At 46.3% G+C, this 12700-nt stretch overlaps 1 protein-coding gene across 6 annotated transcripts in view; it reads right to left on the reverse strand.

The window, feature by feature from the left end:
• The window catches only part of NTRK2 (neurotrophic receptor tyrosine kinase 2), a 380216-nt gene that overhangs the window by 92921 nt on the left and 274595 nt on the right, over positions 1 to 12700 (reverse strand). For 4 of the 6 annotated variants that reach the window (XM_038769415.1, XM_038769417.1, XM_038769414.1 and 1 more), the window contains exon 15: positions 7567 to 7674. The exons of the other annotated variants lie outside the window; for them this stretch is intronic. In XM_038769415.1, the coding sequence (XP_038625343.1) occupies positions 7567 to 7674 (108 nt within the window). The remainder of the gene's footprint in view (positions 1 to 7566; positions 7675 to 12700) is intronic. 6 annotated transcript variants of the gene reach the window in all.

Raw genomic sequence — 12700 nt, forward strand, 5'->3', positions numbered from 1 at the left:
GAGCTGGGACTAGCACCCACAGTTTCCTGACTTCCAGTCTTTTGCTCTTTCCACTAGGCCACTGACTCTCCTTCCTCTCAGAATATTTTGGTGCCCAAGACATTTACACCCACTACCTTTCATGGGCTGTAAAAACTTGGGTGTGAACACTTCTGTCAGGAAGAAGTGTGAGTGGAAGCTAGCTCAGCCCAGATTTATAAAGTGAGAGTCGTGGGCTCTGCTTCTATCTCTCTCTTTCTCTCTTTATAGATAAGAAATTATTTTATGTTTCTCTCAGCTGGAAGGCTTCCAATTTCAGAAGGCAACTTGGGACTGCATGACAACTTTCCTAGGAGAATTGGGCAGGTCAGAAGTCAACTCACCTGGGTCAAATCAATCAATCAATCATATTTATTGAGCACCTACTGTGTGCAGAGCACTGGACTAAGCGCTTGGGAAATACAAGTTGACAACATATAGAGACAGTCCCTACCCAACAGTGGGCTCACAGTCTAGAAGGGGGAGACAGAGAACAAAACCAAACATATTAACAAAATAAAATAAATAGAATAGATATGTACAAGTAAAATAAATAGAGTAATAAATATGTACAAACATATATACATATATACAGATGCTGTGGGGAAGGGAAGGAGGTAAGATGGGGGGATGGAGAGGGGGAGGAGGGGGAGAGGAAGGAGGGGGCTCAGTCTGGGAAGGCCTCCTGGAGGAGGTGAGCTCTCAGTAGGGCCTTGAAGGGAGGAAGAGAGCTAGCTTGGCAGATGGGCAGAGGGAGGGCATTCCAGGCCAGGGGGATGACGTGGGGTGACGATTATCCCCATAATGATAATCAGCAGAGGCTGAAGGACTTAAAGAAACAGAGCACCAGGGCTTATAGTGGGCTGGGGCTTTCCTGGAATTCTCTGGAATTCCCTAGAATTGTCTGGGCTTGGCAATTCCCTTGTGAAACTAAAAATAAATGTTGTCCTTTAGATTTGGAAACGTATCAGATGTTATAAACATCAAACATGGTTCAATATGGTACTTGAATAAACGTGCCTCGCCTAAGTGGCGGTATTACTGACGCTGGTCAAAAGGACAATAAGACAGCTGCACATTCAAAATCATTACACATTGAAAATATGAAACTCTTTAATCATTTGAGTCCCAGCACCTCTTTCATTACAAATCTGCAGGCGTCGGAGGAGGTCACTGAATGGGGACTCAGAAGGGGTCACCTTCACCCACAAGAGAATCTTTTGAAAACTGGGACCCCAGGCCTAAGTGATCCAGCCTCAGATCCCAGCTCCCCACTGGCTTGCTGTGTGACCTTGGGCAAATCATTAACCTCTCTAAGCCTCTGATTCCTCATCTGTAAAATGGGGATTGAATACCTAGTCTCCCGCCCTCTTAGACTGTGAGCCCTGGATGGGACAGGGACAGAGTCTTATCTGATTATCCCATTAAGTGCTTAGAACAGTGCTTGGCACATAGTAAATGCTTAACAAACGTCATTATTATTATTATTTGTATCTATCCCAGTCCTTAGCACAGATTATGGCAAAATGGTCATGGTCTCAGTAAGGTACCTTGGGGATGCTCCCTACCAGATTCTTGTTGGGAACTTCCCTTTCCCAAAATGTCTTTCAGCCCTGGTGGAGATCCTCCTAGTTCACCTGGGAGCTGGCTAGAGGGGTGAGCTTGGCTTCACAGTTGAAAACCAGAGGCCTGGTGAGGTGAGGGACCTGTGTGAAATCTGCCTAAGCTTAGGGACCACATTGCTCCTGACAGACAAACTGATAGGGGGCCAGCTAAGTCATGGTGACCAATCCTGCCTCTCCCTTCCGCACGTTCCAGAAGGCCTCGGTGCGCTGCTCTAAGTGGTCAGTACTTGGAATGCTTCCCTTTCCTGAGTAAGGCAGGAGCATTCTTGCCCCCCCTCCCCCTCCTCACTCAGTGATCAGTGTCTCCCTGTGGCCTCCACCTCTGCATGGGAGCAGGAGCAAAGAGTTGCCACTAATTATCAGGAGCAGTAAAAGGCTTTTCATTCACCTCCAGGAGTGGCTCCATTCCACTGTGTGGGCCTTAAAAACAACAACAACAACAACAACAAAAAACAAAAAAACAAAATCTGAAGAGTGTATTGACAGCCACCTGCCAGCCCATGAAGTAACATTTATCAGAATGGGACATGGGAGGAATAAATCCAAATGGCAGTGGTGAATCTTGTACTTGTACTTCCCAAGCGCTTAGTACAGTGCTCTGCACATAGTAAGCGCTCAATAAATACGATTGATGATGATGATGATGAATCTGAGCCAAAGGATGCCTATCCAGATGTTATGTAAATTAAAAGATATTTTCCCTCCTTTCTTCTTGTGTGTTCTCTCTCTCTGCAGTGTTACTATTTGCTGAGTGGGCTGCAAAAGAATTAAATAGGCATGACTTTGAATTGAGGGGTCATCTTTAAAGACTCATTCTTACACAAACACACACACACACACACACACACAATCAATCAATCAATCGTATTTATTGAGCGCTTACTATGTGCAGAGCACTGTACTAAGCGCTTGGGAAGTACAAATTGGCAACACATAGAGACAGTCCCTACCCAACAGTGGGCTCACAGTCTACACACACACACACACACACACACACACACACACACACACACACACACACACAGCCCCCACCCCCATATGCCTTGAAAGCAGCCAGCTCCCAACTTTGTTGTCCTTTCCCACTTCGTGGGGCAGCACTGCTGCTTCTAGCACTGTGACAATTCCAACTGCAGCAACGCTACCAAGTGGGAAGTGGGATTCGCTCAAGTCATGGCACAGGAGCCAGCCAAGAACAAACTCTGTCCTCTGCCATTGTGCTTTGAACACCTCCAAGCTACTCCTTCGGAGATGATAATTAAAACGCTCTGTGCCAAGCAGCTGTCACTAAGGAATAGGAGCTTCCCAAACTCTTCCAGCACACAGTCTGCATGCATAGTGGTTGATTTATCATTATGCTGTAATGAATTTAGTGGCAATTTTCTAAAGCATTTTGTTTAGGAGCTGTGGTCATGGCTGGGAGAGTGAGAGGGGCCGACGTGGAACCAGAAAGGTTTTTATTGGATTGGGGCACTTTGCTCTGGATTCTAAGGGAGTAAGACAATGCTATGCACACATTAAGCACTCAATAAATACCGCTGACTGAAAAGGTAATTTTTTTCTAGGCACAGTTGAGCACTGATGGGGATCTATTAAAATTCTACTGTAAAATGTTTAGAATGCAGGAAAATAATACTAGAGAAGCAGCTTGGCCTAGTGGAAAGAGAACAGGCCTGAAAGTCAGAGGATCTGGGTTTTAATCCTGGCTCTGCCACTGGCCTCCTGTGTGACTTTGGGTAAGTGATTTCACTTCTCTGAGCCTCAGTTTCCTCGTCTGTAAAATGGGGATTCAGTACCTGTTCTTCCTCCTACTTAGACTGTAAGCCCCATGTTGGACAGGGATTGTGTTTGACTTGATTATCTTATACCTACGCCAGCACTTAGTACAGTGCTTGGCACATGGTAATCTACCCCATTGCTTACTATAGTGCCTGGCACATAGTAAGCACTTAAATACCATAATTATTATTATTATTAACTGCAGATCTGTTCACATTCTGTGAGCACAAGGGGCTTAAAACTACTTTCAGCCAGTCCTTTATTGAAGTTTCTTTCCGAAGACCATGCTATCTCTTCTGTTTCCAGTTGGTTGAAAGTTTTGATGACATTAAGTTAAAGAGCATAATTTGATCAACTCTTTTAATGACCTATTGAATGGAAAATTACATACTTCTGGATGTACTTGCCTTGGAGCTCATGGGGTTGGGGTTTGATGGGCCTTCTACCTGTTAGACCCAAGTCTGCTTCAACCTATTTTTCAAAGTATTAATTCCTAACACCAACTTCATTGCTTTTATCATCACTTACCTGAGTAACATATGTGGAAAAAAATACTTTTATGTGGAAAAAAAAATTTTTATACCTGCCGTCCCCATTTGGTAGAGGGTTAGCTCCTTGAGGAGAGGACAGTGCCAGTGCTTAGAACAGTGCTTGGCACCTAGTAAGCATTTAACGAATACCATTATTATTATTATTATAGGGAAGCAACGTAGCCTAGTAGTTAGGATCTCAGTTCTAATTCTGGCTCTTCCACTTGCCTGCTGTGTGACCTTGGGCAAATCACTTGCCTTCTCTATGCCCCAGTACCCTTATCTTAAAATGGGGATCAATAGTGATATTTAATGTGCATGCACTGTGTGCAGAGCTCTGTATTAAGCACTTGGGAGAGTACAATATACCAGAGTTGGCAGACATGTTCCAAGGAGCTTACAGTTTAAAGGGGGAGACAAGAATTCAAATAAAATACAGATAAGTATGTAAAGGCTGTGAGGCTGAGGGTGGGGCAAATAAGTACAAATCCAAGTGCAAGGATGATGCAGAAGGGAGAGGGAGTAGGGGAAATGAGGGCTTAGTGGGGAAAGCTCTGTTGGAAAAATATCTGTTCTCTCTCCCGCTCAGACTGTACGCCCCATGTAAAACAGGGCTTCTGTTCAACCTGATTTTCTTGCACCTCCCCCAGTGCTTAGTACAGTGCTTGGCATACAGCAAGCTCTTAACGAATACACTATTATGGCTGAGAGGTGCTAACTTGGTCAGTACCTGTAGGACCCAGAGAAACTGAGCTGGAGGTTAGAGGTCATTTAAAGAAACACGTGTTTTAAAGGGAGTGGCACTGATGATAGGGAGGGGCATGGGCGGGGAGGGCAGGGAGTGCAAACCTTCTTCATACATTGGCTTACTCAGCAAGGACAATTAATGTGGCCAGAAAAAGGGTGTGTGACTTGGCAGGCCTGACTAATTAGCAACAATTAATTTTATGGGGGTAGCAAGAACACATGCATTATGTTCTATAAGAGCTTAATAGATGTCATCGTAAATCATTTTCACCTCTCTCCCTGGCAATTCAATTTGATTCTTCAGTAGTTGAGAGTGAACTGACCTCAACGCAAATGTGACCCTTGGGTCTCCTCAGCAAAACAAACTTGGCAAAGAAAGGAAGACCTTTCTCTGTCAATCAGCCATAAAGCCGTTATCTATTCAAATACACATCCTCCAGGGTGGTAACCTTTTTCGGGCCTTTCTGCCATGGCTAGAAAGCCCAGGCTTGACTAGAGGTATAAAGGCGCCATTTTGGCCTTGGCGCTCCCATTCCATGATGTTCAAGGTACTTTGTACATGGCAGTAAGTCCCACGTACACTCTAGGGCCTCTCTCCCCACTTCAATCCATACTTCATGCCGCTGCCCGGATTGTCTTTGTCCAGAAATGCTCTGGGCATGTTACTCCCCTCCTCAAAAATCTCCAGTGGCTACCAATCAATCTGCGCATCAGGCCGAAACTCCTCACCCTCGGCTTCAAGGCTCTCCATCACCTCACCCCCTCCTACTTCACCTCCCTTCTCTCCTTCTACAGCCCAGCCCACACCCTCCTCTCCTCTGCCGCTAATCTCCTCACCGTGCCTCGTTCACGCCTGTCCCACCGTCGACCCCCGGCCCACGTCATCCCCCTGGCCTGGAATGCCCTCCCTCTGCCCATCTGCCAAGCTAGCTCTCTTCCTCCCTTCAAGGCCCTACTGAAAGCTCACCTCCTCCAGGAGGCCTTCCCAGACTGAGCCCCCTCCTTCCTCTCCCCCTCCTCCCCCTCTCCGTCCCCCATCTTACCTCCTTCCCTTCCCCACAGCATCTGTATATATGTATATATGTTTGTACATATTTATTACTCTATTTATTTTACTTGTACATATCTATTCTATTTATTTTATTTTGTTAATATGTTTGATTTTGTTCTCTGTCTCCCCCTTCTAGACTGTGAGCCCACTGTTGAGTAGAGACTGTCTCTATATGTTGCCAACTTGTACTTCCCAAGCGCTTAGTACAGTGCTCTGCACACAGTAAGCACTCAATAAATACGATTGATTGATTGATTGATTAGAGGGGGTCAAACTAGCAGGAAAAGAAACACGGGGTGGTGGGTATGGTCTACCTGGCTACATAGTTGGCTCCAACTGTGTACAAGCACCGCCTGTTTATGAGTGAGGATTGTGCAACATCTGGACCCCACATAAAACTTATGTGAAGCAGCGTGGCTCAGTGGAAAGAGCCTGGGCTTTGGAGTCAGAGGTCATGGGTTCAAATCCTGACTCTGCCACATGTCTGCTGTGTGACCTTGGGCAAGTCACTTAACTTCTCTGAGCCTCAGTTACCTCATCTGTAAAATGGGGATTAAGACTGTGAGCCCCACGTGGGACAACTTGATCACCTTGTATCCCCACCCGCAGCGCTTAGAACAGTGCTCTGCACATAGTAAGCACTTAACAAATGCCATCATTATTATTATTATTATCCATTGAGGTACCCCATGGTTGGGCCAAAAGGAGCGATATCAGCCAACAAAATGAATGTGGTCCTTTATGGAGGATTAAGGGATCAAACAAATCTCTCTCCTCCCTTCCAATCAATCATCATCATTATGATATTTATTGTTTCCTCTGTGCCAAAGCACTGTGCTAAGCACTGAGGCATATACAAGACAATCCGATCAGTCAATCCCTTTTCCTCATGGGGCTTATAATCAAAGACATAGGGAGAGAAAGTATTAATAACCCCATTTTACAGATGAGGCAAGTTAGAGGTGAAGGTCACCCAGAAGGCCAGCGGCAGAGCTAACTAGACATGGGACTCCTGATTCTCAGTCTTCAAAAATCTTTCCAGTTGGCCATGCTCCCAGGAAAAATGAAAACCCAAGGACGAGTTTGGTGGGGATTCAGTGTCTCTTATGCTGCTCTCCCAAGAACAGCCCTGTGGCAAAGTTTAAAGAAATCAGCGTCAAATGGACTACTTAAGACCTCTTTCTAGGAGTGGTTGGAAATCAGGGCTAATGAAACGATGTACCAGGTTTCCCGCCCTCAGGTAAGAATCACCCCACTTTCACTGGAAGGGCTTTCTGCAACCTGCCCAATACCTGGTTCTTTGGCCCATCCAGGACTCTCCTCTCTTGCCACCTACCATCTGAGCAGCCATACAGCTTCCTGGGCTCTCAGGTTGGCGATGCTTCTGGTTCCAATAAATGTGGATGAGCCAGAAAATAGTCCGGGCCCCCCCACCTGACCCCAAGATCTGGGACAGGGATTCTGAACGTTTCTCAATGCATACAGGAATCCACCAGAGGGAAGGCCGACCAACTCTTCAACCTCCAAATTCCCCTCTGAATCTCTATGCTGGCAAATAACTCAAAAATGCAGGACAAGAACTCATCTTTTAAGAAACAAAACAAAACACACACAAAAAAACTCTTGTCATGCATCCAACAAAAATCGAAGTAAATCTGTTGCTTTGTCAGCTGTGATGCAGTGTTCTCACCCCCTGGTATTTGAAGTTAGTGTACAACTGGCTTTCATAGACCATTAAGGGCAAAAATGAACACGCCTTTTGGGATTAATGTTACATCCAGCACACATGACAATATTTGAACTACTTTCCCTTCCTCACCTGGAAAAAAGAAACTAAGTTCCTTGCGACTTTCTTGGTTGTTGTTACTGTCTTCGCTCGTGGTAGTGGTGGTGGGCAAATGCATCTGGAAAGAGTTTCGCTGCAAAGCTGTAAAGGATTCCAAGAGTAGCGTGGTTCTCAGTTTCAGATTCTGAAAAATGTCCTGTTGCTATGGAAATTGGGGGAGTTAATAAATTGCATTCCAATGCTGCTTATTCAGCCAAGATACATATTTCACAGGTGAGAAGGACCTTCTAACTGGGTTCACCCTGTTTCCTCTTGTTTCTTTAAATAAAATGGTTAGCCTAAGCGTTTTCTCAAGAGGAACTTTGCTTATAGCCACAATGACAGCTAAAACACAAAGGAGGCAGCTTGTGAGTTCTGAGCCAGCAAGGGAAGAAGGGGAGAGGAGAAGGGAAGTTCGGGAAAAGGGGGAAGATAGAAAAAGAATGAGGAGAAAGGAGAAAGAGAGGGGAAAAGTGATAGGAGAGGAGAGAAAGAGAGGAGGAGATAGAAGAAGGGGAGAAAGAAAAAGGGAGAGACGATGAATAAGCACTCTTCACTGAGACAGATGTTTTAAGGATGAAAAAGCTGGATGTGGATACAGTGTCTTGGTTGCTGAGAAAGCCATTCTTTTAAGCAAAGCGAAAGGAAAGATAAAGCTTCAGTTTCGTAGGCTACCATTGGTTGAAAGTCTACAGGCGGTCACGTCTGCATCGTGTTTGTTAGCGATCAGCCCGGGCTGGGATGAATTCCTGCAGAGCACACGAATAACACAGGGGACTCCACTCTTTCCCCAGAAACGGGAGTCAGGCATAGCATGGATAAATGAAATCGAAACAACCGAAATGCTCATTTCAGCAATACTTTCAACTTTCGCCCTCACCCGACTTTCACCATAGCCGCTAATGCACGGGAAAATGTACCGGTTGGAAATTTCCCTCTCGAGGCCACTACTCGGCAGTGGAAAAGTGATTGAGAGGCCAATGGTGGCCTCAGAGAAGGAGGAGGAGGAAGGAGAGCAGAGGTTCTGGATCATTCACCTACTGCATAATCGGTCCTTGACTAACCAAGTGGCGACCATCCTCAGAGCTTACCTGGCCCCATTTACTTTCAGAGCTCTGACAACCACGGTTCTCAAATGCTTCAGTCTGAGGGCTGCTCTGTCTGGCCAAGGGATTCCACGTTCCACTTCCATCTGGGAAAGAGGGAGGCGGGGGAAGGGTGGAGAGTCCCTCTCTATTTATGGAGACACTCGCTTGTGGCAGACCTCGACTCCCAGGCTGTTTCCTGACAGCCCCTCTTCGGGATTCAAAGGATGCAGCAGGGATCCTCTTTCATTCATTTCATTCATTCAATCGTATTTATTGAGCGTTTACTGTGTGCAGAGCACTGTACGAAGTGCTTAGCACTTTCAAGAGAAGCCTCCCCTAATGAGCATGGCCTAGTGGAAAGAGCACGGATCTGGGAGGTGGGAGACTCAAGTTCTACTCCTGGCTCTGCCTCTGGCCTGCTTGGTGACCTGGGGCAAGTCACTCAACCTCTCACTAGGTACACAATATGATTATTACTACTACTACAGTCCCCTCTAGACTGTCAGCTCCTTGTGTGTAGGGTTCATGTCTACCAACTCTATTGCACTGTACTCTCCCAAGTGCTTAGTACGGTGCTCTGGCCACAGTAAATGCTCAACAAATACCACTGATTGCATGTTTGATTGAGGAGGAAACTGAGACCCAGAGGTTAGACCATTTGCCCCTAATCGCACAGTAGAGCTGGGGCTAGCTCCCAAGTGTCCTGACTACCAGACATACATGCTCTCCGTCAGACTATGATGGAGATTAGAGGCTGGAAGGAGGATGGAGAGAGAGATGGGAATTGAGTTAGTCCCACAGTTCAGAGTCAGAATCGAGAGTTCCCAACTCAAACCAATCAAGCACCACGGGAGAGCCAGGGAGCAAGGAAGAGATCACAAATGGCAAAAAAACCAAAAAGGATAGGAAGGGCTTGATAGGTTTAGAAGAAAATGTGTTTATGTGTGTGTTTTGGGGGACAGGGGCAGGGGAGGTGTCTCACTGTTCTGTTGATTTGCAACACTCATTAGATTTTCTCCCCACTTTCCCACTGAAGCACTCTACCCTGGTCCTCGTCACTTCGAACCATTCATTTGGAAAAGCTCAAGCAGCTGCTCGCCTAGGGTTCCAACATCTGCTTAGCCCAAGTTCTATAGACCCTTTGCCTCCCTCAGATGATGATGGTGGTAGAGTCGTCCATCAGGGACAAAGAATGAGGCTCCACCCTGAGACCTCAGGATTAAGAAACTGCTCAGAGGAATTGATGACATTAGCAGTTTGCATAGTGATGCTCTCTCTCTCCTGCCTGTCGTGTTCCTGCTGGGGCTCGGAGAGCAACGAGTGAGTAGGGGAGTAGGAGTGCATGTGGCCAGCTCCAGGAAGAGAACCCAAGCCTTCTGAGTCCCAAAATAATAATAATAATAATAATAATAATGGCATTTATTAAGCGCTTACTACATGCAAAGCACTGTTCTAAGCGCTGGGGAGGTTACAAGGTGATGAGGTTGTCCCATGGGGGGCTCACAGTCTTTATCCCCATTTTACAGATGAGGTAACTGAGACACAGAGAAGTTAAGTGACTTGCATAAAGTCACACAGCTGACAACCATCCTCTCACAAAACATAAAGCTTCAATTACAACCTTTGCACGTCCGGCTTCCAAATCTACCTTACTAGCCCTCACCTCTCTCCTCTGAAATCCATTAATCATGTTTAGGTAGCGCTTACCATGTGCTGAGCACTGCACTAAGCACTTGGGAGACTACATTACAATAGAGTTGATAGACATGTTCCCTGCCTCCAAGGAGCTTAGAGGCTACTGTGTGCAGAGCACAGTACTGTGCTCTTGGGAGAGTACAATATAACAAAGTTGCTAGACATGTTGGTAGATGGATAGTAAAATAAATCAATTACAGATATAATAAATGCTGTAGGGCTGAGGGTGGGCTGAATAAAGGATACAAATCTAAGTGTAGTCTCGAGTCCTCTCCAGTCTGTAAGACATCTCTCCACAATGTCTAAAATGCTTGGCACATAGGAAGCACTTAAATACCATAATTATAAACATTATTAAAACTGAACTTGTCACTTTTCCACCAACTTTCCCATCACCGTTGACACCACCACTCTCCCCATCTCTCAAGTCTGAAACCTCGGCATTATCCTTGACTTTTCACTTTCTTCCAATGCCCATACTGTCAGTCACCAAATCTCATCAGTTCTGTCTTCAAACATCAAAATCCACCCCATCCCCTCCATCCAAAATGCCATCTCACTGGTCCGAGCACTTGATCATAATCCACCTCAACTACTGCTTCGGCCAACTCGGAGTCCTCCCTGCCTCGGGTCTCTCCCCTCTCCATTCTCTCTGGCCACTCTACCTCAAAAACCACCACCTGGGTTGGACTGGTCTAGCCAAGTCATCTGTGGGCCACATCGGTCCAAGGAACTGTCCCCAGCCCCAGCAGAATTGGCTCTTCAGGACCATCACTTGGAGTTCAGCCCAGGAAAGGCCAGTTTGGCTGGGGCTAGGCAACGGTGGTTGTGGGGGAAGGCAGATCAGTGAGTCACTCTCTTCACCCCCAGGCCCTCTCTCTCCTTTCCCTTTTACCCCTCTGCCCCCATTCTCTCATCCCCCTGCCCTAGCAATGCTCCTGTATCACTTTGGCCCTGGGGAACCTGGTCAATAGAGCAGGACCACCTGGTTTAAGACCCAAAGGTGCACTCTTCCTCCTGTGCCTCACCCAGATCATCAATGCCTCCATCTTGACATCATCCAGGGCACGGGGTGGAGGTAAGAGGAGACCCAGGGTACTGACATTGAAGACTTTTTGAAATTCCCTCATCCCTCCCACAGTGTCTCCTCTCACAGCCCTTTGCCCCTGAAATGAGTATTAGTAGAGAATGAATGATGAATGAATGATGGCATTTGTTAAGCGCTTACTATGTGCCAGGCACTGTACAAAGCGCTGGGGTGGATACAAGCAAATTGAGTTGGACACAATCCCAGTTCCATGAGGGGCTTGCAGTCTCAATCCCCATTTTCCAGATGAGGTAACTGAGTGAGGCCCAGAGAAGTGACGTGACTTGCCCAAGGTAACAGAGCAGACAAGTGGTGGAACCTGGACTTGAACCCATGATCTTCTGACTCCCAGGCCCATGGTCTATCCACTATGCCATCCTGATCCTCCCCAGTTAGAGACCTGGGGAGGAGTACATAGGTCTCTCTCCAATTCAGGCATTTCCTTTACCCCTTCCTAGTGGAAACACTTCCCTCCCTCATAACTGTGCCAATGGTAGTAACAGAGTTTGCCCCTCTTTTGGCGTGATCTTTCCCTGGACAAATGATGGTGTATTTCCCTGGAGAGAACTCTCCCACCTCAAGGACCCAATGGGGACTGGGAGGAGATGTGGTAGGGGCCTGAAAAGGAAGGACACCCTGAGGCAGATCTCCTGGTGCCAGAATGCAGTAGGAATAAGAGTTCTGCTTCTGGGCTTAGGGGAATACCAGGAGTCATGAGTGTTTCCTGTGGTTCTTCTCAACCATCTCACTAACCTGGAGGTGATTTGAAAAGTAGTCTGCCATCCACCAGCTTTAAAGGAGCCTGTCCCACTGACCCCCTGTCCTATTGCTAGTGCATAAGCTCTTTCAGAGCAGGGAGCAGATCTGCTAATGCTATCGTTCGCTCCCAAGTCATCAGTCCAGTGCTCTGCACACAGCAGACTGCAAGCTCCTTGAGGGCAGGGTCGTGCCTACTAACTCTATTGTTTGCTCCCAAATGATCAGTGCAGTGCTCTGCACACAGTGGACTGTAAGCTCCTGTATATATGTATATATGTTTGTACATATTTATTACTCTATTTATTTATTTATTTTACTTGTACATATCTATTCTATTTATTTTATTTTGTTAATATGTTTGGTTTTGTTCTCTGTCTACCCCTTCTAGCCTGTGAGCCCACTGTTAGGTAGGGACCGTCTCTATATGTTGCCAACTTGTACTTCCCAAGTGCTGAGTTCAGTGCTCTGCACATAGTAAGTGCTCAATAAATACGATTGA

The sequence above is a fragment of the Tachyglossus aculeatus genome, chromosome X4 (assembly GCF_015852505.1).
Source record: "Tachyglossus aculeatus isolate mTacAcu1 chromosome X4, mTacAcu1.pri, whole genome shotgun sequence".
In the NCBI taxonomy this organism is placed as follows: domain Eukaryota; kingdom Metazoa; phylum Chordata; class Mammalia; order Monotremata; family Tachyglossidae; genus Tachyglossus; species Tachyglossus aculeatus.